We start from the raw sequence: 26,081 nt of genomic DNA, 5'->3' as shown, positions 1-26,081 counted from the left end.
TGAAACAGTGAAGCTTTTAGTACCCTTTCAGCACCAGCAAGAGTTTGTTTCAGCTGCCTACTCATACCTTTTCCACTGGTTAGATTAAGACTACGGGCTGCCTTTTCAAGACTCCTGCTGCTATGGATATACATGTAGCACAACTGATTTCTTTCTCAAAAGTCCTGCAATTAGTTTTGTCAGTTTAGCGTAAAGTATGTTCCCTTGACATAGGCAACATACTAGAAGCAGAAGAAGCAGGACAATCTCCCTGCAGCTCTACCTGGTCCCTGTGGGAAGCTGTGGGAACGAACCTCATTTTGCACAGAATTAGGAGAAGCACTTTGGTGACTCAGAGGCATCTTTCCCCCTCTCCCTCACCAATTTACAGTGCAGTCGCTACTGTTGAGGATCTGGCCGACAGCAAATACTGTGCTAGCAAATATTCAGGGAGGGTATTGGTTAGACTGAGATTTGGGAAATACTCACCTTTCTCTCATGGTTCTGAAAATAACCGTGCATTTTGTAGTTTTGCAGTTTTTCAGCACTGTACTTAACAGAAATCATAAAAACATTTACATGTTCATGGATGGTTCCTTTCTAAAGGCCTCAGTTTCTGCAGGTGAAATCAGACATCTCAAAGTGGAAATAACTGGAAACAATGGTGGATACTCAAACACCAAGTTTTAAGAGACCATTAGAAAAGAAAGGACTGGCAGAAAATTTATGCAACCCTTTACTCCCTTTTAAGCATTCAGAACAGACTCAGACTTGGCTCAAGTGGTGCATGCTTCCCTCTTCAGAGAAGTTCAGTCTTGTTACTTCCTCAAAAATTATGCTACTTGACTTAAAAATGATGGGGTGGACTTGGGAGGGTTCAATAGTTTTTCTTGTTTATCTTCATGCTTCATAAGCCCACATTTTCAAACCTTTCTCCACAACTAGGAGAAGATTATTTCATAATAATGACTGTGATAGTTTTGATTTTAAACTCTTTCAGGAGCTGCTGCTTCATGAAAAGCAAACCATTGCTGAGAAACTCATGACAACATTCTGAGACAGCAACCCAACTGTACGTTTTATCTGAAGACAGTTAGCAATCACAGAAGAGCTGCCATTTAACTGATTGACCCTGTTGTGAAAAGAGAGAATTAGAAGTTGTAACTTCCAAATTTGTTAAACAGGATCTTTATGACTTAGGGGGAAAAAATTAAATCTCACATTAATACTGGCCAGCACTTTTACTAAAATACATATAATTTATTTGGAAGGAATGATACCAACTCTAAGCTTAATCTGAGATGTGGACATATAAGAACAACTCAGTTTCTGATTTTACGTATTTTATTCAACCCCACCTTCTCTCTCAGATACCTGTATGCCAGGCTTTAGAGCACTCAGATTCTAAATGTGAAACAGACTTCACCAATTTTGTCAGCTCAAGCTCTGTCCTTGCTGTCTGGTGTCAGACAGAAATCTAACATCACTTTGCACCTGCTGACAACTGTTAATTGTGTATGAATTGAGACTACCAGAAATGACATCAAAATCTAAATGGAATGGAACAAAGGTGCAATCCTCCACGTGAACAAAAGATGTAAGAACAGGGATAATGAACATCTGGTATCACCTTCAGAGTATTAAAAATCCTCATTAACAATACCTGCTAAAAAAATTCTTCTAGATGGCAACTGTTGCCTTTCAAAATGATAGGTTCATTTATAATTTATTCATATTGAAATAGGCATTTCCAATATTTTATTTGCACAAGTTCACATTTTAGTACTTTCTGAATCTCTAAAAAATTTTGTACTATCCCACAGGTATAAAAACAGAAGTCAGTATTAGAATCCAAATATTTTGATACTTTTTATCTTCAGAAGTTGTTTCTGTAGTCAAATGAAACACTAAATGTTTTGTTGTAAGAGACCATAATAGATTAATAGCATTATCAACTCATGTTCTTGAGCTAGACATAAAATTATAGTAATCTGGCTGCAAATACCCTTTATAAAACTAGCCGAAGTCTTCTAAACAAAAAAACCCAGTATAATAAAACAAATATGCAGCTGCTGTAAACTATTTTAGTGCTATTGATAACAGTTTGCATTAATAAAAACCTAACTGAATAGAGTTGGGCTATCTCAGTGCATATCCTCATAGAAAAACCCTCTTAGCTGCTTTCCCTTTTGCAATGCAAAAGCAGAGCACATGCTGAGTGAGGAGCCCTTTTAGCTGATAGCAGAACTCTGAACTTTGGAAGTCCGAGCACTGGAATTGCTTCCACTTCCACAGTTTAGACCTGTTGTGAACAGCCTGTACAACTCCTAGGTTTGTACCTTCTTATCTCTGTAACAGTTAGAAGTCCTCTGACTCAGGTTCCGTTTGGAAAGAATTATTGCGATATTCAGATGCAAGTAAACGGAAGTATTTAGGAACAGACATACAAATAAAATAAAAATTACAACAACTTACTGCAGGTCCAATTATGCCCAGATGGACACTGGGATCCTTTCTGTGCCAATCTAAAACAGAAGAGGAACATCTTTTTTATTAATCAAAATTATTAATTTTTAACTTAATTTAATTCTTTCTCTGAAATCACTGTAAATAGCTGAATGAATAAAGAAGAATTAGGCAAATATTGTATCACTACTTAAAAGACTGAACGTGTACCAGATTTTATGCTCAGCCCTCACATTACTTCTCAGAATTCAAATGATTAGCATATCTGAAAGTTAGTATTTAGCATTTCTGCTTCATGCAATCTCTTATGATTCAAGGGTTATTTAACTAAGCTCAGATATTAATTTTGAATCATCTCAAGAGAGCAATGCTCTATATAATGTAATGACTCTGGCCACTAAGACAAAATTTTTTGAATTTTTCCCTATGTAAAGGAACGTGTGGAAGCAAGTACAACCATTACAATTAATACTCAGTTATATGCACAAGAGAAATCTGCTGCTCTTTCAATACCAGAATAGAACAAAACCAGTTACTTGACTTTAATAAACCACATTTGTTACTAAGCATTAGAAGGTGGTAAAGGCTTATAAAAGTAAGCTGAATAGCGGAGGTTAAATTTCCAACTTGGAATACCTGAACCTTTTACAGACACAAACAGAACCTGGCAAAACATCCACCTACGTGAGAACAAGAAAACTTCAGCCTAGTTTACAGTGTTGAGCCATAACGATGGCTGGTAAAATTTGCTTGTAACTTCAATGATATTAATTAGCACACATGCAAATGTGTGTAACGTTAAATGTGTGTAACAGCCACAGGACAGTAAGATAAAAAAGTTATTTTTAAGTAGGTGAACTCTTCTTTTGTCTTCCATTAATATTGTAGGTAACAGCAAAATAGTTTTCCCAGCAAGTGAAATCATCAAATATTGCTTTGATATTAATGGGATTTTAATTCCCAGCAGGATGGAAAAGATGCAGTACAGAGATAATGTGTTGAACAGATCAATGGTTACGTGAGCATTTCTTTTTTAAAATGTAAATATATTATGAAGTTTTCTGCAATTAATAAAACAGCTTATGCCAAACTTAGGAACACTGAAAGAAATGTATCTGAATCCAGGGACAAAACAAGGGTATTCAAACAGCAGGTACCTACCTGAAAATACATCTACTAAATACAGAGGGTCTTTGACTCTTCGAAGTCCACATATCAAAAGAAACATATGTAAACTGCCTGTATCTGTAGGAATGTCTGTAACAAATAATTTAAAAAGTTTGAATGCAGAGAAAAAAGCTGAACACTCCAAATTGTTTCATGAATGAGCACATAAAGTGGTAAAAGCACTAATAGGGTGGATTCTGAAAAATTCCCATTATTGTTCCCTCTGTTTCTTGCTCTCACATCAGTCCTCAAATCAACTCAGTGGAGAACTTACTCATGCACGTCATTTTAGAGGGCACAGGAGTTTATTTCCAGAGGCAGTGAATGTGCAGGATTTGGAGAAATGGCCGGTGGCCGGTATTCTTGAAGACCAGAACCCAGCTTTGACTGACAGGGCAACTATACAAATCATTGTGTTTCTAATTTTTCTACCCATAAGAAGAAAAAAACCGCATCCATATACTAACTCAAGACCTGTTTCAAGGATATTGTGAGGCATATTAGAAAAAGAAGATCTGATGTATGATATTGCAGTTGCCATAGGCTCTATGACAGCACAATTAATTCAGAACATACTTCTGGAGAAGGGTCACTATGTGATGAACTTTGGTAAAATGTGTTTATGATAAAACAACATAATTCACAAATTGCTGAATGAACACATATAACAAAAACATAATTTAATAAACACTAGAGGGGTTGAAATGTTCATGTTTGATTTACCGTACTGAACAAATTCAGTTTGCTGTCCTTCAGTTCACCTGTTTATTGAGCTCATGGCAAGGATGGATGACATGTATTATCTTACACTAGGCAGTTCAACAAGGAGCATCAAACTGCTGCTCTTCAGCAGCAGGCTCTTTGTGGTACGTTAATGCATGGGTTCCACACCGGGGCTACGTCACGTAGCTACCAGAAGGGCTATGCTGCATGGTCAGAATGACTGTCTGGGGGATTTACGATTAACAGAGGAAGGCAGCAGGGCAGTTGTGGTGGCACGGTGATCTGCTGCTGCTGAACACTGCAGAGCTCCCTTCTCTGAGGCCTCCTCCTCCTCCTCCCTTTCCCTTCCACTCTCCAGCAGTTGCAGGAACAACTCAGCTGCTTGTATAAGCAATTCATCACTGAATTGCTGCAATTTGTAATTTAAGATCACTCAAACTTTGTACCAGGTTATGTTTCCTCATCGTGTTGTATAACTTAACTGCAGGGTCTGCTCCAGGCCCTGGAAGAAATATGCCAGGAGTATCTCCCCTCATGTCAAGGAGCTGGATTAACATGAGCTCTGCATCAAACCTCTATTTTGTGGGAGAGGGAGAATCAAAAGAGTGGTGATTCATGACATACTCAAGTGCTATTGCTTTTAAAATTAAAATCCAGTTCATGGACTTTTAAATGCTCCTTGTCACAGGGTTCATTATTGAGTCTGTTTCCTTTAGCTTAAGGGGTTTGAGTTGTCAAGAGTGGCTGCAGCAGACACAGTAAGTAATATTTTACTGGTTATTGGACCAAGAAATAATTTGTAATTTATAATACACAAACATTTGGATTGAAAAAGCCATTCTTCTGGTGCAATGGGCCATTAATACTGTTGGTTTTTTTAAGACATGCAGCAGTGGTTTCAATTCATGACATAAACTCACACAAAACAAATTACTAGAAAGTGTCAGCAAAATTCAGATTGCATTTTAACTATCCATATGGCACAAATATTCATTTTAAATTATGAACTCCCACCTATAAATGTTCAGCTCTGGCTATTTTGGAATAACCTTAAAGTTAGTGCTGAAAGCTCAGTCAGACAGTAGTGAGAAACCAGATCTTCCTGTTCTCACGTAGAGACTAGAGAATTATTCCACTCTTGATGTGACAGTACACTAATCAACATTAACTATGCTTGAAATAACTGCTTCTTTTTATCTCTAATATCTTTTTGTTTCTATCTTACAGCTTTCAGTCTTTTCATTTTATTAGCTAAGGGTTTAAAGTGCTCTGACAATGAAAAGCCCTAATAGACTGATTCTGTGTAGTCCTGACTGCCATTCTGCTCCCTGTACGAAAACCTTAACCGCAAAGAGAAACAGGAAACTGGCCCTACAGACAGTAATTGTACTTTGTAATTTGGATTTTGCCGTTCTGTTCCTGTGGCATTTAAAGGTATTTCTCCCAAGAATCTCATCAATAACAGTCTAATTATTTCACTAGTGAAATTACCTAAAATAATATTAATGAAAATAGCCCACTTATTTGACCTTTATTATTTTGAAAAGACATTCACAAGCTTGAACTCTCACTGCAGACTATCCCCTTCATGCAACTTTACAAAGCCCTACTTGTCTGTCATGAAATTTTATGTACTTTTCTCTGAAATAGCAGATATTGGGCAGACTGGACTAGACTGGATCCTACAGGGCATTTCTAAAAACTGTCATACACGGGCTAGTCAAAAAAGGATTTGCCTCTGCCATTCAATTTAGTGAAGTGAGAATCAGTTGTAGTTTTATTTTATTGTATGCTGTAGATCTTAGTCTTCACCTAATTCATTTTTACAGGCAGGCTTTCCCCACTCAATCCACTCAGAAGCATATAAAGACATTCCTGAGAAGATTGCATTACCAGCACATCGCTGCCACTGTTTAGTGCTGGGAGTTTACTTATTCTCTGTCTACTTCGGATCAAACTTCAGCAGCACTTGTGTATCTTGTTAGCTTTCTGCTCATTCACTGCAAATGGTTAAATTCACACATCAAGATGATGCCTGCATCAGTTTTTTCCCACCTGTTGCTTTCTCAAACCTTGCTAGCATCCCTGCTGTGAAAAAAAAAAAGGTAGCCATTTGTACAAGAAAGAAATCATTTTAGTATCCTCTGTCCTCACATAGAACGCTGAAAAGGGGAACATATTAAGAGAATAACTGCAATAGCTGCCTTTACCAGCTATAGCCATCAGCCGCGTGAAAACTGGTACTTGAAAGAAGACAGTTTTTCTTTTTCCTTGAGCTTAAACAAGACTTTCAGTATGTGAATTTTTGTTATCATTCTGCCTTTCCCAGATAGGCTACTTAATCTGTAATAAGACACTACCACCTCGTGTGATTCAGTTCTGAAATGGAAATATGTCAATATGGCACAATCAACTGATTTGCTCTTTTGATACATTCACTATGTCACTATCTTGTTTGAATGACATGCAAACACCCAAATAACAAAAAAATGCTTGTGTCTGTTTCTCCCCGTTTCTGTTAGTGTTACAAAAGCAAAGATTTGAAACAGCACACTGTGCTTCATTATCTCTTAGCTCATGCATCCTTCTGTTTGCTTCGCAAAGAAAATACAAAATGGAAAGATTTGTACGTAATCACTGGCAATAAAAAAAAGACTGCATGCTACATGTTTTCCAGCCATCCTTCAGAATCACTATACACTAAATGCAAGTCAAGGCTTGCCACTGTAATCAGTGTCAAAAATAATTGTTTAATGTCAATAAGAGATGCTCCTTTAAATATGCATTGTCAGTGTTTGTCTATGGCTGTAGTCTGATTTGTTACATTGGCTTTATCTATAAAAGCCGGCTGCACATTGGCCACAGCTAGTCTTGAGCCTGCTTAGCAGGTCACCTGTTTAGCAAGTTGTGAGAGGTCAAAACAAGAACGGTGATTGACAGGATTATGAAAACTCATTCCTCTCATCAGCTTGATGGTATGCTGTCCTGATATACCACACAGGACCACAGGTCCTGAGCTGAAATGAGACAGACACAGTGGAAGATTAAGACTGACATGGAACTCCCACAGTCATGCAACTCCTTTTTCATGATGGAGCAGAGGTGGTATTATGCTGCTCAAAACTGAAACACAACAACGTAGCATTGCCACTTAAAATTTCAGAGTGGAATAGGATGACCAAAAGGGTATCCAACTGCTGTACCAGTGTATTTGTTGATAGCATTGGAACCTGGCACAAAATACATTGGCTAATAGATGAAATGTGATTAATACTCAGGATTCACGTTCTCCTTCTGGCTGTGATTCTGAGTCATGGCGTGGCCTAGAGCAAGTTTCTCAAATCTAGACTTATCCATCTAGACTTACCCATTCATCTGCAAGCAGGTTTAATAATTGCTTGACATGAAGCAATGGCACTGGGTTTAACTTTTGGCAAACTGCTTTGAGGTCTTCAGTTGCAAGACAGAATGAGAGAATGGAGTATATTAAAAGTGGAAAACATTTTCATAATGCAATACTGGAAATAAGCAGTTTATTATTTAAGATTTCATTGGCTCCTAGTTTGTTCCTTATCTGAAACTGTATAACTGTTTGTCACATCAACTATTTTACTCTTATGACACACTATGATAGTTTACACTTCACCCTTTATAAAAATTGGTACTTAGATGCCAGGATAGCAAAACATGAACACAAACAGCTACCACAAAAGCCTAAATCACTTCTGAAGCATTAGTGAGGACATTGTTTTCCTAAGAAAGGCAAGAATAAGTAGAAGTGTTATCTAAACAGATTTTGAAAGAGGAGATTCATTTAACTCCACCCCTCTAGGTACTATCCGGGAAAAAATGTAGTAATCATAAATGTACAGTAAAAATAAATATATTACTGCAAATCTTTAATCTTACTGGAAAGCTGCAGGCTTCTAAGTGAATGAGTAATATCAAGCATTAGCTTGCTGAGAGGTAAAGAAGCAGTTTGAGAAAATCTTAAGTGAGCAATTTTCTCACCACTTGCTCAAATAAAGAAAATAAAAATATTTTTCTTATTTAAAAGTCTTTACTGTGCTTTTGTAGGGTGTTTTTGAAATCTCTAGAGAGGAGAAAAATATAAAAAGGAACAATGTGATTTTTCATTCAAAGTTATTATTTTGGACCTGGACCAACAATGTCACAAAGCCAAAGTTCTCTAAGATGTGTTCATTCCTTTACAGCTTAAAATCCAATCTGTACTAGAGGTTAAGTATATTTTATCAAGTATATCAATATTGGACTTATAGGTTATAATTTAGGATACAAAGATTGCCCAGTAACGTAAAAAAACAGTCTGCAGTCAAAACATTTCTTATTAATAGTAAGTCAAGGATGATCAAAGATTTGAAGATTAATTTTCCAACCCCTGATTTCAAGTTCACTGTTGTGTTCTACGGACCTTTAGAGAACAATACCACGTCCATATTATTTGGGCTTAGTCATCCATTTTTTGTTTTGTCCAGAAACAAAATCTAAGCCAGGACGAGACGGTGAGGGTGAATAACCTTTCTCATTTTCCTTTCTGTTCACTTTGAACCACAGCAGGTATCTTACTCCTCTTGAAAATTGTTCATCTATCCATCTCCTACGCATCTGAAAGTATTAACTGATCTCCTAGAAAAGGACATCCATAGGTTTATTGCTGAGATTGCAGTCTCTAAGATGGTTATTTTATTTTCTTGAGTTTGAAACATAGATAAATTTGTCCGACTCTGGCATGTATTTTTGATACTCTAAATCTTTCAATTTGTAGTTATTCTTTACGTTCATCTCCCTACACACTGCAGAAATACCATACATTAGCTCTTTTAGTCTCTTAGCACCAAGAGTTTGATTCTGTGTCTCTTTCACAAGTCAACTATTAAAAACAAGCTGCTCAGACCAGCCAAGTTTTCCAGCTTGTTTGACACGGCAGTACCCTACTGCAGCACAGCTTCAACAAGCTGCCTTACTTTATACTGACTCTGAAGTTTCTTTAATTGAAGTCACTGATGACACAGAACTTTGACAATTATTAGCCCAATTAGGTCTTATTTCAGCAACATACTTAACCACCTGCAGATCTCAAACATTTATTAATGTTTTATGAAGTTGAGCTTTTATTTTACAAAGCAATTTGTTTCCTATTAAGGGGAAGGAAGAAGGGGAGATTAAGGGGAAGTGGAGGTAATAACTATATTCAAAGTGTTTATACTGCTATTCACATTCAATAGTGAATAATTGCTAGAGTTGCTGATATGTTTGTGAAGACAACAGAAGTTAAATGAACCTGGTAACTTCCAGGGGCAGACTACTAATCCAGAAAAATTAGACCGCAAAATTCTCCAGCAATCCTTTTTTCCCATTTCTCATTATTTCTAACAGATCAGACGACAAAAAAGCTCTATGCTTTCAGATCTGTTGGGGAACACAGTTTACTGCTGCTATCATATCATTATTTCTATGGTCAGCTATATATCTGCTTAAACTTTTATTATTTAATTTTTCTTATGTGGGTCTTTTTTTCCAGCATAGCTTTAGGAAAATATAATGCCTCTGTAAAACCCTGTCTGTGTCATGACAGGTTATGTAAACGTTTCGAGCTCTGAAAATAGATGTGCTATGAAGCAGAAATTATCTGATAGTAGAAAAATTGAACTACAAAAGTATATTGCATATTTTATTTGATAGTGCAATAAGCATGTGATCCTATGATTCTCTGTCACCTTCCAGGAAACCACTTTTTAGTCTTATCTGTTGGGTAGACGAGCTTTCTCAGTTCATTAGTATAGACTTTGTTAGTTATCTATGTCTTCTAATCACAAAATGTCTAAGTGTTTATTAGGGTTTACATCTTACAAGCTTCAGCCACATTCCACTGAAATCAAAAGGAGCCTTTCATCATGGTATGATGACATCAAGCCTGTCTGCGATCTTAAGTAGCTATGCTCCATCCTGGAGCTAAGTTGTTAGAGAAGATCAGTCTGAGTTTTCGCATTTACTTAGACTGTCTTGTCATTTTCCGTCAATCAATTTTCAGCGAAAGCCTGACCTTCCATTGTCTCTCTCAAGTTTACAGACAGGCATCTAAAACTGCTAACAAAACTGATTATGCTTTATATAGATTCCTGTACTATAAGGTCAGAGAAAAACATTTTGATATCTGGTTTGACCTCCAGACTGAGACGGGCTGTAGTACTTCCCTAAATAGTCTGAGTTACTAAATATACTGAAAACATTGTCTTCTTGAAGCCTGTGTTGAAATTTGCACTTGGTTCAGCTTTTTGGTTTGGCTACTGTTGTTTACAATCTCTCATCCACATAAGACAAATGCTGTGAAGCTGACTGTTAACCAGAATACAAATTAACTTTAAAAGCTCTTTTTTTGTAGATATATGTTTTAACAGCCAGCCACTGAAAATACTGCAGCTAGGAGCTAGCACACTAACACTACACAAACACCACCTCTGCAACTCTCAAGTCTGCTGCTGAGACTATGAAAAAAATACTAATTCCATGATTTTTGTACTGAGATTGTATTGCACCCACAATAACAACAATAAAAAACCTTTCCCAGCACTGCTTCAGTTTGTATTAGGCAATTGCTATTTATGTTAGTAACCCAAACTATCAAATGAAATGTACAAAAAGCTGGGATTCCTTAGCTTTTGGTTTCGCACCATTCACATTTGCGGGCTGGGGGCAGGGGGAAGTCTCCCACAGTAAAATGGCCTTCTGCCACTCACTTAAATCTACCATTAAATTATTTGTGAAGCCATTACACTGATTTAAAGAGACTATTTATGTACTGGTGTTATATTTAACATGAGTCAAACGTTAAGGCTTTTCTATGACTGAAAAAAAATCAGTACAAAGATTTTTTTACAAAGAATTGAATACAAAGAATATTCATAAGAAGTCTGTTCTATTAAAAAAACTCCTGAAATATTCTGACGAGCCTATTTCTTTTTAAAGAACAACTTGATCTTTCAATGTATGGCCTGATCATCAAGGATGTTTAACACTGATGCCTCAAATGTATTATAATTTGCATTGTAAGGCACCTGCTATTTCTTTACATTCAGTCCTGAGAATCCTGAATTTGACAAATGTTCAAGCATACTGCTAAAGATACAGGCAAGAGTTATCTGGAGGAATATTTCCTACAAAAATTATTACATGCCTTTAGATATGGAATAGAACTTCATGAAAAAAACTCTTTTTTAAAAAAAAGGATCATAAATGCCATGAGGTGAACGAGATTGGACAGTTTTATCTGCATAAAAGCTAGGGATCTTTTCAAGTGCACTTCATTGTGCAAGCCTACACTATCAAAATCATATTCTTCTGAGCAAAACTGCCTTCTATTTTTGATAGTTTTCCACTGATTGCTCCAGTTCAGTAGAATTTTAAACACTTTAAAACTGCAAATCCCTGGAAAAGCAATTCAGTGGAAACTCCTAATTAGTCTGTGGTAAGCACAAAGGTACAGCCAAAAAGCTTGCCTCGATGTAATATTATGCAATATTACATATATTACATAATATTTATGTAATAGTATGCAATAATATGCAATGTAATATTAAAAGACGTGGAAATTGTAGGCTGCCACTAGAGATGGAAATAGAGACAAGACTGATAAGATAAATGAGATGAAACAGTCATAAAAAACAATACTGAATAATCTGATGCCAGTTTTCAAGTTAAGATTTAACAGGCACAGATGTTAGAGTCACATTTTAGTTTGCTTTTCATGTACATTATGAATTATTTTGCACTTTTGCATTAGTACACATTAGGCAAAAAACTGTCTCTAATATATTAGATGAAATGCACTTTAGGGGGAGCTTCCCCCTCCTCAGTCTGTTGACTGCTCTTTCAATCATAAAATGGTTGGGCATGAGATCCAATCAACACTAAGGCTGTGCTAGCAAGTGACAAATCATTTCACTTCAGAAAATTATTAATCTTAGTGGCGCTGTGCTTGTGTGCCGTGATTTACTGAGAACAAAATAACCTCACAATGCTCAATTTAAAATTGGACACCGGTTTTGAATAATGGCACACATTTACTGATGTGATAAAGCAATTGAATAGTGAGGATTCATTCGTAACAGAGGGAACAGCTGTACTATCAGAGACTAGATTGATGAATATAATATTGAAATATTTTTACCACAGTAAAATGCCTACAAATTCTTCTTTTGGGGAAAGGCAGCTGTAGCAATTAAAGCATTGCCAAGATCAGGTGACTTTAAATTAGGTCATCTGCCTTACGTGTCATTACTTTGGTGAAAACAGAGACAGGCTCTAGATCAAGACCAAATAATAAAACATCAACACATATTTCCCTTCTTCACCACTTCTTCACCACACCTGCTCTTCTGCAAAAGAAATCCACAGTTTCTATCACACAGCTGTACAGCACAGCATGCTCAGGTATTGGTGCTTTGGTGCTTACCTTCTAAGGGACACTGACCCATATGTCATGACCAGTTTATCTTTTGGTGCAGTTCAGCCCTGGACAGACCAGAAATCTGGAGGCAGTCTGGGTAGTTTACTAACCAGACTAATCTGATCAATATTCTGCCTGAATCTAATATTAAGAGTTTTTCATTTTTCATATCAAGTCATTTTATTACATAATCAGTTAACCTTCGCATTCTAAATTTCTTTCATCACTGACATCTACTAAGAGTAAATACAGTGAGTACAGAAAAAAAGTGAGTTTTACCTGCATTTTGTAGAAATCTGTACCAGTCAAACGTTTCACTGGGTGTAGTCTTAATTCCTGTTTTGAAAAAAAGAGAAACACATGTTTGATTGGTCCCTGGATGGCTGAACTACGGTTCTAGAAGTCTTGCCCTAAAAAAACAGTATTTCTGTCAAGCACACTGAATTCCATACACAGCTGTTCCCATCTCAAGCTTCTCTCTTCCCAACAATGTCAGGTTGTCTGCGCAATCCTTCCATAGTCATCAGATTGAAATTCAATTTTAAATTTTGCACAATCACACAATGTATGAACTTCTTCAGCAGCCCACGGAATTACGCTCACTTACATCATGCTACATTTGGCCTTTTAAAATCTACATACGAGATAGTATTATCTGAGGGAGGATATTATTCCAAAACAGATACAGGTCAGTTGAGACCCAAGTCCTTAAGGTAAGGCAAAGAAAATAAATGAAATTTATATCAAAATTAAATATTAATCTAAACTGAATATTAATTTACCTGGTTTGCCTTATGTTAAAGATTAATCATTTTACTAATGAAACTATTTTATTAATTTATTTAATCTCCTAGTTAACTATTACCTCAAAGGGGCTTAAATATAGACTAAATACAGGCTAAATAGACCTCACAATGAGTTATTTCAACATAACAAGTTTTGAAAATAATTTTATTTTCTTTGAAAGTGAAATGTACAAAATGGAATGAGTTTTGGAATCTGTAGAGTTATTTTTAGATAAATAAAATCAGGAGCTGTAGCTTAAGTAATCACATCTAAAATGCTGAGTTGAGTGTTCCCTAGACTACTCGCTGAAGTGATCTACTTTGGATTAGATACTGTTGGGTATCATTATCCTGGGAACTCAACTTAAAGCATTTAAAGGAATTTGGAGTTTCAGAGAATAATCATTCAGCACCTTGTGCAAAATCAGACTGAGGGTCTACTCCTAGGCTACTAACTGCTGTACGCTTTGGAGAAAGCTCAGTGCTGCCTTACCTTTCAGATTCCTACTGCAAGGTATGCGAGAAAACTTCTTTTTTTAAAGCACCAAATGAGTTGAAAATTCAGGCTAAGAGACTGAAATACTGCCTCAGTTAAAGTCAATGGCAAAAAGTTCAACTTCAGCGGAGCCAGGACTTCAAACCCCATACCCATTTCAGCAAAATATTTCCAGGGCAACAAAGGTAGATACATAAACAAAAAGGTACTAAACACATGATTGAAATAAATTGAACGCCTTCATCAATATTTCAAAATTCTCACCTTGAGTTTGGACATATATTTTCTTCCTAGCATCTGGCTTTAAAGAGAAGGAGAAGAAAAGTAACTTTCATGGTTCACCATAAAAGATCTGTTCAATCTTCAAAAGAACCCAACTAGTATAACGAAATGCACATCAGCATGATTTTCTTTTGACTATTAAAAACCAAAACAGACTATTAGAAAGATACGTTTAAGTAACACCAAAAGCCAACAGTCAGCAATTTAAATTACATTTACTATGAACATTTACAGTATCAATGAATCAATTTTGCAATTAACACAATTACCAAGATAGTGCAAACATATTTTTCAGTTTATCTCTGCATCCTTTCTCATAATCATTAACCTGCTTATTGCATAGAAAATTAAAATATTTCCCTAGAATAAAAAGATTTTCAACTGCAGAACAGCCCTAGTTCCCCAAAAATACTAGTCTTGAAAGAAAAATTATAGCTGGTTTTGAAACCACAGTCTACATTTATCCATAATAGAATTTTTAAACACATCAGGCATGAAACAAACCCCATTTACCTCTAACCTTTTCAAAAATTGCTGTCAACTATATGTAGACTTGTCTATACAGGAAAACTGGCCAGTAGTAGTTATTGCAGAATATTCCCAAATAAAAATTGCATAAGAAATTATTTTAAAATAGCTACGGTAAAAGAGGTAATTACAACATTTCCAAAGTTACTCCTGAAGTGCTACTATGCTAGTTATTTAATTTAGGTGACTAAATAAGCAAGTTCTTATTTCAATATCTTTCTATAACTCCAACCATGAATTTGTGGAATACATTTTTTTCATGAAAATATTGAAATATTCTTGGGATCTTTCCACACTGAAAAAAAACAAAAGCAAAAAAACAACAACACTCCCCAGCAAACAAGCAGAGTTTTTTGAGCTCAAAGTGTTTGTGCAAAGCTTTCTGTTCAGACAATTCCTAGTTGTTTTAAAAGCACTGGCTGCAATGCCTGTAAAGGAGTAACCTAAGGAAGGCGTTACTCAACTGGTGTAGTCTCCAACGGATTTGCTCAATATTACCTTGAATGTTTCAGTTTGAAATTGCATTCCTTCAAGTAGTTCCACTAATGCTATTGCTTAGTTTAGCGTCATGGTGTCCAGAAATGAACAACTTTCTTGAGAGCACCAGTCCTTCCTATCTTGAGATTAAATCTTGCCTCCTTTTTGGTGCCAATTTCATTAAGCAGAAAGGCACAGTCCTAGCAGGCTACAACTCTCTGAGTCACTATTTGCCTGCCACGGCTTTTTGTAAAGTGCAAATGGAAAAAGGACCTAGATTAAGATTAAGGATTAAAGTACAGATGGAAAAAGGACTCTACTAGATTGCCCCTTCAACCACTCCACTTTTGAATGGTGGGATACACTGCTGATACACTGCTGAACTCTTCAAGCTGAATATTGCTATGCAGACTTGCCTCTTTAATGTGGAAGGTTGGTGGAATAACATAGCCAGAGTTAACCAAGGCAGAGCATCACGTATACCAGTGCATCATGTCACACTGCACATTAGCCTTCCCTTCTCCTCTCCCACCCCAGCCCCATCCCTAGCAAATTGTGAAATCACACCTCCAGGATAATGACTTGAAGGCAGGAAGAGAACTTGTATTAGGAGAACACGAATTAATGCAGAAACAAACTGTTAAGCAACCAATTCCTGAACCAATCAGCTCAGGAAATCAGAAGCCAAGGAAGCATTGGTTGTTTTTTTTTTTTTACTTGCAAACATTTTGGTTTTCCCCTGTCACTCCTATGTGACTGCCCCTCCAGTCCGCTGCCCAGTCGTAACAGTCTATTTTAGTTATTAAAAACGAACTGGAAAGAGAAATGGGCAGAAAAGAGGTCATAAAAAAAGTGAATAGTCATCAACAAGCAGTTCACAGATGGGAAGGAGGCAGTTTCTGAGAATCAGAGTGAATTAAATAAGTCACAAAAACTACATGAACTAGCAGCAAATCCACACATAAATGAAGTGGGGGAAAAATAACACTTTTTACGCTACAGTGGAAGACTAAGGATATTCTATGGACTTTATCTTTCAAAGGCTATATGAACTTTTGTGTTCAAAGCACTTAAAAACAAGAAAAAATGGTTTAATAGGTTATTTTATTACTTAACATTTCTTGGTCCTTCTCTTACCTATGAATAAGTAGCATTTTAGATTATACCAGATCTTCCAATCCTAAAAAAAGCCTTGAAAAAATGGAGACAGCATTGCAAGCTGGAGGCCAACTTCAGCATTTAAAATTGCACGACAAGTGGGATAGCTGAAATCAGTGCTAGGACATAGATGCAGCAAAACAGAAGGTGGAAAAAAGCAGATGGGGCAGAGGGCAGCTTAAGCCAGCCTTGCCTCCATAGCTGACATACTGCACAGTTCTGCCTGAAACTCTGGTGGGTGAAGATAGGCTTTTAGTTCCCTAAAACCACCAAGTTTCAAAAATAAGCTTAAGTTAAGCATCTGGTTTCATGCTCTGCTGGACCTTTAATGGTTTATGGTGAGTAAATATAATCCTGCCAGGGTTTGGATCATCAGGAAGAAAATAGCAGGAATACTGTGTAACAGGGCGTACAGATGTATTCACACTTTATAGATCAATTTTCTGTTATGTTCTTTATTTTAAATGGTCTTGAGGAGAATGGAAAAATGAAATTGAATGCTAATAAAACTAGCTTAGGTAATTCTTATGCATCAGTTTTACACTACTGAAATAAAACACTGACCGTAAGCACAAGATCTTTTACAGTTTTTCAAACTCACTTGGAATACAGATTATTACAAATGCTGCATTATGTACTTCATAATTAAAGATAATTTATCCAATGTAATAGAAAAGAATTTGTTGGAAGATACAGCCCTTGAGCACAGTGCAATTGCTTACATGTTCATAATTTAAATTCGTAATTGACTGTCTAACTAATAAAGCACACATTAGAGGAATAATGCAGTTCACATTAGTGTGAGTTAATATGTAAAAAGTGTTAATATTTTGTGACCTAGGTATGAAAAGATGTATTCATATTCTTCACTGTTTGAAAGTTAAATGTGTGGCATTTCCTCTCACCCTTTATATGAAGATACAGCTAGAAAAAGAACTCAAAACCCCAGCATGTAAGACACAGGTCAGCAGGTGGTATACCAGTTTAGGGCTTGACAGACTTGTCTCCAATTCCCTGTCTGCCACAGACCTTCTCCAAAACACTGAGTGAGTCTCATAGGCCCGGAGCACAAAGGTGTTTAGGTAAAATCAATCAAAGTAAAGTACTTAAAAACATTTGAGGTGCTGATTTCAAAAGGATTTCAAAGTTCATGTTTGTTACTCCTCCTTATACTCTGTTACTTTTGTCTTTTTCTTGCATAACATCTATGACGGAAGCTGTACCCTTTCATGTTTACCCATTATGAAGTTCATCGTAGTAACTATTAAAAAAGTTATATTTGTAATGTAAATACCAGATCCTATGTCTGCTCATATATTCTTTTAATGCAAATAGACAAAAAAATCAATTAATACTGAAACAAAGTATTGAATATTAAATTGTTCTGTTGTGCAAGCTCCACTCTAAGTGATTTTTTTTAGGCAAGGGTGTATTAATGATTATATTATGATGCTAATTAGAACTGAAGAGATACCAAGCAGTTAGCTTCTACTTCTTGCATTTATTGTTCAGCTTCAGCTGAAGTTTCACAAGATGAGCTGAGTGGAGCTAACAGCTCGCTGCAGCTGGAAGAGGGTGGTCCTGCCTTGCTTTTTTTATGCCACTGTGTTGCCCCTTACTGTCAGCCAAATAGTTACTGCTTGCCCTTCACTGGATCTGGTGCTCATTGCAGTTCTCTGTGATTCAGTACAAGTCTTTAGCCAATAAGTTAGTTGGAAAGCTAGCCTTGCACAGAAAATGAGCTGGGCTAACAAGCTAGATCAGCAAGCCCTACTGCCTGGTGTGGACTTTCTCCACAGGTCACCGGTGCAGCCTGACACTACCCAAAAGCACTCCTTGTACTCAAATGACTGGCAGCTCTTCGTGGTCTTCCTTTGCTCTTCAGAAGCCAGGATTAAGCACTGTCTACACTTCAAGGATTTGTCTCAATTTTCTCCACTGGCAGTATGCCATCATCTCAACCACATAAGGGTGAAAATGTTGACCCAGTCTATTTTCAAACAGGACCATCAGATACTAAAAATAATTGCACTGAATATCTGAAGCAGACTTGCAATACAGCAGATGCAATGGTACCCACTAAGTGAAGAGAAAGAGAATGAACCATTATCACTCCCAGTTCTTTGCTGGCTAAATGATCTCCTTCAAATATATTGCCAAATGTATTTAACCACTATACTGTTGAATGAAAATAATATTAATCAGTATTTTTCATATATCATTCAGCACAGTGTGTTTCATTTTGTTTTCAGAAGCAGAGATGAGTTTTAAGAAAGTTAAGTGCTATTTATGTGCTACATATCCCTCAAGGCCTGGCCAACAGGGCTGTATATCACATATTGCTGGGCTTAGCACAACTTCAGTTTTACCTCTGCAGTTCACCTTAAGAAGTTCATTCTATTTCCAATGTTGACAAAACAAGTATTTTCAAATTATTCTTCCAAATCGTTTATTGTAAGTAAAGCTGTTTAGTGGAACTTTAGCAACATAAAGAAGTTTATTAAATGATAGAAAAAAGAAACAATACATGCATATGGCATCAGGAGAGACTCGATAACAACAGCAATGATTAGTTTTAAATGTTACAGAGAAGCACTTCCTAAACTGCTGTATACTCTTTTCAAATACTAAACAGCTTTTAAATGCCAGATCTATTTGACCTGTCTAAGTACATAAATATGAAATGCTTTCTCTGAAAGGAAAAACAGGAATAGACAATATGAAGATTATTGCTATTCTCTAGCATTATTTAGAAAACATTTTAGTAGAATGCATAATTGCTAATACTATAAGTATCACCATCATCATGTAAACATACCCACTCTGCTGCTGCCAGTTCCTTCATTTTCACTGTGAAAGCCACTGCAAACCTAGTTAAATGGACAAAAAATAGTTGGGATCATCTGCTTAAAGCGTTTAAATATAAAAACAGAGAAGTACTTCAGAAAAAATCTTTGTAAGAACAAAGGGCAGAGGCTTATAAAAATTATTATAGATGGAAAGATAGAAAGCAGGTTTTCTATTTGTTTTACCAGAAAATACTGGTTAAACAAATGGTATCTCTTCAGACTTTAAAACTTAGAGCTCTTGGGGAGTTAAAGTGAGGATTTCTTAAAGTAAGAGAAAACCCAAATAATGGGAACACCCCTCAGTTTATCTAGATTAATATATACAGCTGCAGTAGTGAGTTAGCATTTCCTGTTTCTACATCAGTGCAAGTTGCAATAGCCCTCTTCACAACCAGAAAGCTAGGTAAGAAGGGATCTTAAGTCCAGTTAGTTTCATACTATTGTCGTTTGACAATACCCAGTCCCACTATTTGCAACCCATTGCAACTGAGTTTAATTCAAATGAGCAGATGAATTTTTTTAAACCTTTCCCCAACGTTCTCTCTTTATTTCTAAGTAGTCAAAGTTGTCAATGAGTAACAAACTGAGAGACCAAAATGTTATTCTTCAGGAAAAATATCAGAATTAAATAAAAAAGAAGAAGGATGATCCAGTGACTGGGCTTCAACTCTGCAACCTCACAGACTTTGGACACTCAGCTCTGTAGCTCTGAATGTTAGGCATCTGCAGTGGAGACGAAATTTGCAGTGCTGAGTTAGACACCTGATATTCCTTTATAATAAAAAGGGAAGAATGGGGTGCCCAGAAATGAGATTCACCACAGCTGTCATTTCAGGCAAAGAGACTATTACACTAGGCAGACATAATACTGATAGAAGGGCATTTTGACTGTTCTCTAGTTAAGACTTTTCTTTTTTATGAGAAGGGCGTTTAAATGAATGAACTGTAGAATAGTATATGAACACCATCTACTCCTCCTCTGTAATGTATATAAATCACAATGCCAAAGTAAGAACAAGCAAACAAAAGTGTACTTGAATAACTTAATGGCTAGGGTTTTCATCTGGGAGGGAGAATTCTGTTCCCAAGCTCACTTCCACTTTTTCCCTTATGGTTGTTTATAATGGCTCATCCGGACTCCTCCTTATATGCCTTTGAGAAACGTATGTAGTACACTATCATTCCACATAAGAGAAGAGTTATGTCAGAGACCATTTAAAAGCAGCATTGATATGAACAGTTTTCATTTTTGGATGTCTCATTACAGAGAGACTTCAGCCACAGAACGCTGATTTCTAAACATACTAGATAAACAAGTTATTCTTACTGGGAGCTTGGCATAATACCAAGTAGTCATATGAGATATTTTTATGGAGTCAGAGTTAATAAAGAATCCCTGTTCAGAAGGGATCTTAAGAATATGCTGGGCTTTAATGTAGCTTTTAAGTTGTGATGAAATAGAAACACAAGCTTTGGCTGTTCTTAAGTGGAACTTCAGTGTTAACTGGAACCACAAATGGGACCATTTCTGAAGACTATCAGTCCTGTGGAATAGAAATGTTTGAACACCTCCTTCATATGAGACATAATGTGTCTGGAAAATGTGTCCGGAAAATTCCTTTTTTTTTAATTGCTTTTACAGATATTGGATATAAAACAGAGGTTATCACATATTACACTTATGATTCAGTGTTTCTTTTCCATAGAATTAATGTAACGTTTCTTTCCTGAACCAACCCTATGACATCTCAAGGATTAGAGATGGAGCACATTGCAAGTCACAACCAGAACAGTGCTTTTCCATTTGAGGTGTTATGTTATAATTTGAGGACATGAAATCCCAATCATTCATTAGAACTCCCATAAATGCTGAATTACAACTCCTGCTTTTCTTTGTTTAAACAAACCTTATTCCCATACATTTGTTTTGTAGTATCTGCTTTATGGTACTACAATGAATTTCACATATACAACTTGACAGCTTTAAGGTTATTAAAGCCTTTGCAAATGCTTGTTTTGTCAAGTTGCACATGCTCCCTTTCCAGTTTTTGCAATTATACTTTCAATACATCACATTAACAAGCAGAAAAAACTGTTGCTCCCAAGTCTACAAAATACTGTTCAATAGAAAAAAATACCCTAGATGAGTACAACCACCATTTAGAGGAATTTGATTAAAAATGAAACACTCATTATAAAGCTAGACAGTGTTCAATACTTCGTTTTATGGAATGTGGTGGTATATTGTACTGGACAAGTAATCTACAATTCACGATACTTTCTGCTTAGAACCCTGCAATCAATAAAGGAAAAAAAAATCAATGTTTCTTTTAATAACTATGCAATGAATAATACTAGTGATAATACTGGAGAAGAGATCCATTCAGAATAACTTCTAGAAAACTGAATTACTTTTCCTGTAGCAGAGAAAATACTATGAACTGCATAAGGATGCAGTAATATATTTTGAAACATCATAGGAAATCCAAGCTACTAAACTACACTTCAAGTTCCTAACTTAAATATCATTAAAAAAACATTTACCAAAGCACAGTTTTTGCACATGCTATATTAGCCATATTTGTGACAGATCATATTTTAAACTGTCCTGGTTTCAGCTGGGATAGAGTTAATTTTCTTCCTAGTAGCTGGTATGGTGCTGTGGTTTTGATTTAGCAAGAGAATGATATTGATAACAAACTGATGGTTTAGTTGTTGCAAAGCAGTGCTTACATTGGTCAAGGACTTTTCAGCTTCCCATACTCTGCCAGCGAGGAGGTGCAAGAGAAGCTGGGAGGGGGCACAGCCAGCAGAGCTGAGCCCAACTGGCCACAGGGCTATTCCATACCATAGGGCGTCATGCGCAGTATAGAAACTGGGGGAGTTGGCTGGGGGGCAGCGATCGCTGCTCGGGGACGGGCTGGGATCGGTTGGCAGGTGGTCAGCACTTGCTTCACTTGTTTTTTTTCCTGGGTTTTGTTCCTCTCTCGTTCTCTCTTGTTTTCCTTTTCATTACAATTTGTTATTGTTGTTGTTGTTGTTATTATTAATTTCAATTATTAAACTGTCTTAATCCCAACACATGAGTTTTCTTACTTTTGCTTTTCCGATCCTCTCCCCCATCCCACTGAGGGGAAGAGGGAACGAGTGGCTGTGTGGTACTTAGTTGCCACCTGGGGTTAAACCACCACAACACACAACTGGATCAAATGGACACACTCAGAAATTCTGGTTTTATATACTTTTCATTTTGCGCAGTGCTGAAATTTAACTGACACATTAGATATATTTTTTATCTTCCTTCAGACCTGTTTAAAGAATGACTTCTGATTATTTTATAACAAAAGTAAACAAGTATATAAATTTTGTCTTGAATGGGGCCTTAAGTGCTTTTCAACTACAAGTCACACTAAGACGTACGAACGTGCCCTAATGATTTTTCAATGAGCGTGATTAAGTGCTGTCTTTAAAATCTGTTTACGTACCACATCTTATAGGGCACTCTAGACAGAACTGCATATCTATGCTGGTGTTAAGTTAGCTAATAATAGTTAGAACATACAGTAGTAGTAGCAAAGATAATAAGCCTGCTTCAGATTCTGTATGCATTTCCTCATTGCTAACATGAACCAAAATCCATACTGCCATCTCTGAACCACTGTAGTTATCTGTCTCAGCTAGAATGCTGTGATGAATGAACAGAGATAGTAACCTGAGCAAGCTCTGTTCAGCAAGGTATTTCAGCTCTCCTAGAGTAAGTATGCAAGCAGTACCACTGGATTTGCTAAGACATTCCAGATGCTTATATTTTATCTCACCTTGTACACTTGGGGACCCCTTCGCTTATGCAGAGGTCAATTCTGGAGTGATAACTCTTCAGAGTACTCAAGTCACCAGAAGCTCAGGCACAGTATAGTTCCATGAGGCTAAGTAAGTGACTTGCTGTAGCAACTTACTGCCACCAAAATTACATTCTTCTCATATCCTTCCACAAGCGGACTTTTCTTATTAAAGAGGTAGAATACTAAGCCAGGAAAAAAAACCCAACAATTTTACACCATTTAGTGAGTTAAACCTGCTCAGAAAGCAGTCCAGTCCTGGCACAAGGAAGGGTGGATCACACAGCCACAAGCAAGAGAAAGGAGGAGAGGAACAGAGGTAGCAGTAGAGCCATCCCTGCCATCAGTGAGCTATTACGCTGGCTACACAGGAAGTGACAACCTTAGCCTCTATCTTGATAAGACTTAAGCTATCTATTAAATTAATTTCATCCATTGGAAGCTCTACATACATAAAATGCTTTAGTTTCCAATAAGAAAAGGGCTTATTGGCCCACCATGGACGTGATCAAACACTGTTGAAGTCAACAGAACTTTGGATCAAGCAGAAGGAAACTTCTTTTCTGGGGATGTTGAAACAATGAGAAATGCTGCAAAAACCTTTTCAGTTTTTAGTCATTTTCTCTGATTTCTGATCAGTTCTTGAGCTACATTTGATGACTACACTGACATGTCACTAGAACTTTTCCAGACTTTAAATACCCTGAAAATACTCCTTTGTCAATTCACCTAAAAAACTGAGATAATTTGCTTAAAGACTTTTTTCAGCCTCTGCTTCTTTGTTCATGTATCTACAGAAAGCACCACATTAGCAGGAAAAAAAGAACAAAAGCTCTTTATACTTGAGTCACCTGCTTTTCAATCAAGCACTCTGTCAACAAGCTAAATGCAAGGCCTCCAAAAACAGGTTTGATTCTGTGATGCAACAGGTCAAATGGCAGTTATTTTTAGTTGTCATCTCACTTAAGTCAAACTGCTGGGCACCTTGGTCTGTATGTGCAGATAGCACTTAATGCATAAAATATGTTACTTCCAATACAAAATATTTTATATGTTTGGATATATGTAACATAAACCAGAATTTACTAAGAAACAGAGGTTTAAAAAAAAAAACAACCAACTTGGAGCAACATGTAGTTCTTCTGGCACAGGGCCTTGGCAAATGGGGTCCAACCTTGTTTAGGCTAATAATATTACTACAATAAGATTTAATGAGAGTATTCATACCTCCACCGCTAACAAAGATTTGCTATTTAAAGAATCATACCTCCACCACTAACTCAGCATTAACCACCTCCACTACTAAAGATTCACTATTTAATACCCAATATCAGTCATTTCATGGCCAGGATAGTTCTGTACAAATGAGAACTGTATGGATATTGTTGGACATACTTAGATGTGCATTTCTTTACCTAAATCTCTGCAAATATAAACAGGCTAAAATAATTTTGGTAAGAAATTAAAACCTGATTGCATAAAGTTGTATCCATTACAAACACGTCAAATAAACCACGGTCAAGTTGCTACAGTTCATCGAAGGCTGTGTTTATAATGTCTACCCATAAAGTAGATTATTCTACACAGCAATATGCTGCCAAATCCCAGGTTAACTATTCTTGCTATTATTCTTCTCATTTCTTCTACCTGCCTTAGAATTTTATATCCTCATGACACGCATAGTTCTATTATTCTAGAAAACAGTTATAATTCAGTAGACAAAGCACAGCATTAGTTAGCAAGAACACAGATTTCATTAGCTTTTAATGGGATTTGAGTCTTTTTGAAAATTCACAGCCCAAGAGACCAAGTTTCAGCACTACCTCTCCTATCTCTTACATGGACAAAAACAATGAAACGATTGTAACAGAGGAAATATAAAATGAATGGACTGTATACAGACTATATTTTATGAAGAAACTGTTTTACTGCCATCACTGAATCACAAAATAATATGTAGAGAGCATAAGGATTTCAAATAGTCTATCCTTTGTCTGCTGGCCTACACATCTCCCAGTGATTCTAAGCATTTATGGATCAGTTCCTGAAAGATCTGCCATTACAAAAATGCAATTTCCTGTCATAAACTTTCCACACATGCTTTTACCTGGCTTCTCCTAGCACTGCTCCCATTACCCGATGTTTCTCTTCACATTTGATATCTTCATTTACATCTGTCCCACCAAAGATGATTCCAAAAGGAATTCTGCTACCTGCAAAGCAATTACTATGATGAGAAGTTGACCAACATGTCAAGGTAATGACTAGAAGGGGACATTAAGAGTGAAAAAGTATATTGATAATACTGTATCACATATGTAAGCAAAAGCCTTTCAAAAAGAAAACTGGAGAAACCTGAATTTTTATGGTTTTGGCACTGAAAAAACCCATACAATAACTATGCACTTTCACAGCCTGTCAGTCTGTAGTGTAGCTATGAGATTTTCTTTGCCTTTTCCATGCTTAATAAAACCAATCAATTAGTTTCTACACATGGCAGCCCACCAAACAGCATATATATTTTAAATGTTATTCACATTTTAATAAGATGCAGTATTGCAAAGTTTGGTCCCAGGTATCTAGCCTCAGCCACTCATTCACTGCCCCCTCAGGCATTCCAATATAGTGGTTTGGGTAACCATCCTGCAAAGTTGGTTACTGAATTTTTTTTTTCTTTTTTAAATATTGACTTCTGAAGCTGATTTTACTGCTACAAAAAATGTAGATGGAGCCACACTATTGGAAAAGGGCACCGAATTAAATAAGACAGTATATGTGAACCTGCAACAAAACCATTGTTTTACCTAATTCCATCCCAAAAGATAGATCTGTGTTTATAATTGGTTGTTCCAATACAAACACTTC

General features: G+C 36.5%; 1 protein-coding gene across 4 annotated transcripts in view; it reads right to left on the bottom strand.

The window, feature by feature from the left end:
* GLT1D1 (glycosyltransferase 1 domain containing 1) overlaps window positions 1–26,081 on the bottom strand; it is a 64,934-nt gene that overhangs the window by 20,958 nt on the left and 17,895 nt on the right. For all 4 annotated transcript variants that reach the window (XM_075516582.1, XM_075516581.1, XM_075516583.1 and 1 more), the window contains 6 exons: window positions 25,324–25,429; window positions 19,347–19,398; window positions 14,348–14,384; window positions 13,082–13,138; window positions 3,607–3,702; window positions 2,455–2,504 (listed from right to left, as the gene is read on the bottom strand). In XM_075516582.1, the coding sequence (XP_075372697.1) occupies window positions 2,455–2,504; window positions 3,607–3,702; window positions 13,082–13,138; window positions 14,348–14,384; window positions 19,347–19,398; window positions 25,324–25,429 (398 nt within the window). The remainder of the gene's footprint in view (window positions 1–2,454; window positions 2,505–3,606; window positions 3,703–13,081; window positions 13,139–14,347; window positions 14,385–19,346; window positions 19,399–25,323; window positions 25,430–26,081) is intronic.

The sequence above is a fragment of the Mycteria americana genome, chromosome 13, assembly GCF_035582795.1.
Source record: "Mycteria americana isolate JAX WOST 10 ecotype Jacksonville Zoo and Gardens chromosome 13, USCA_MyAme_1.0, whole genome shotgun sequence".
NCBI lineage: Eukaryota > Metazoa > Chordata > Aves > Ciconiiformes > Ciconiidae > Mycteria > Mycteria americana.
Note: the sequence above shows the minus strand (reverse complement) of the source record. Positions and strands in the feature narration are given on the sequence as shown.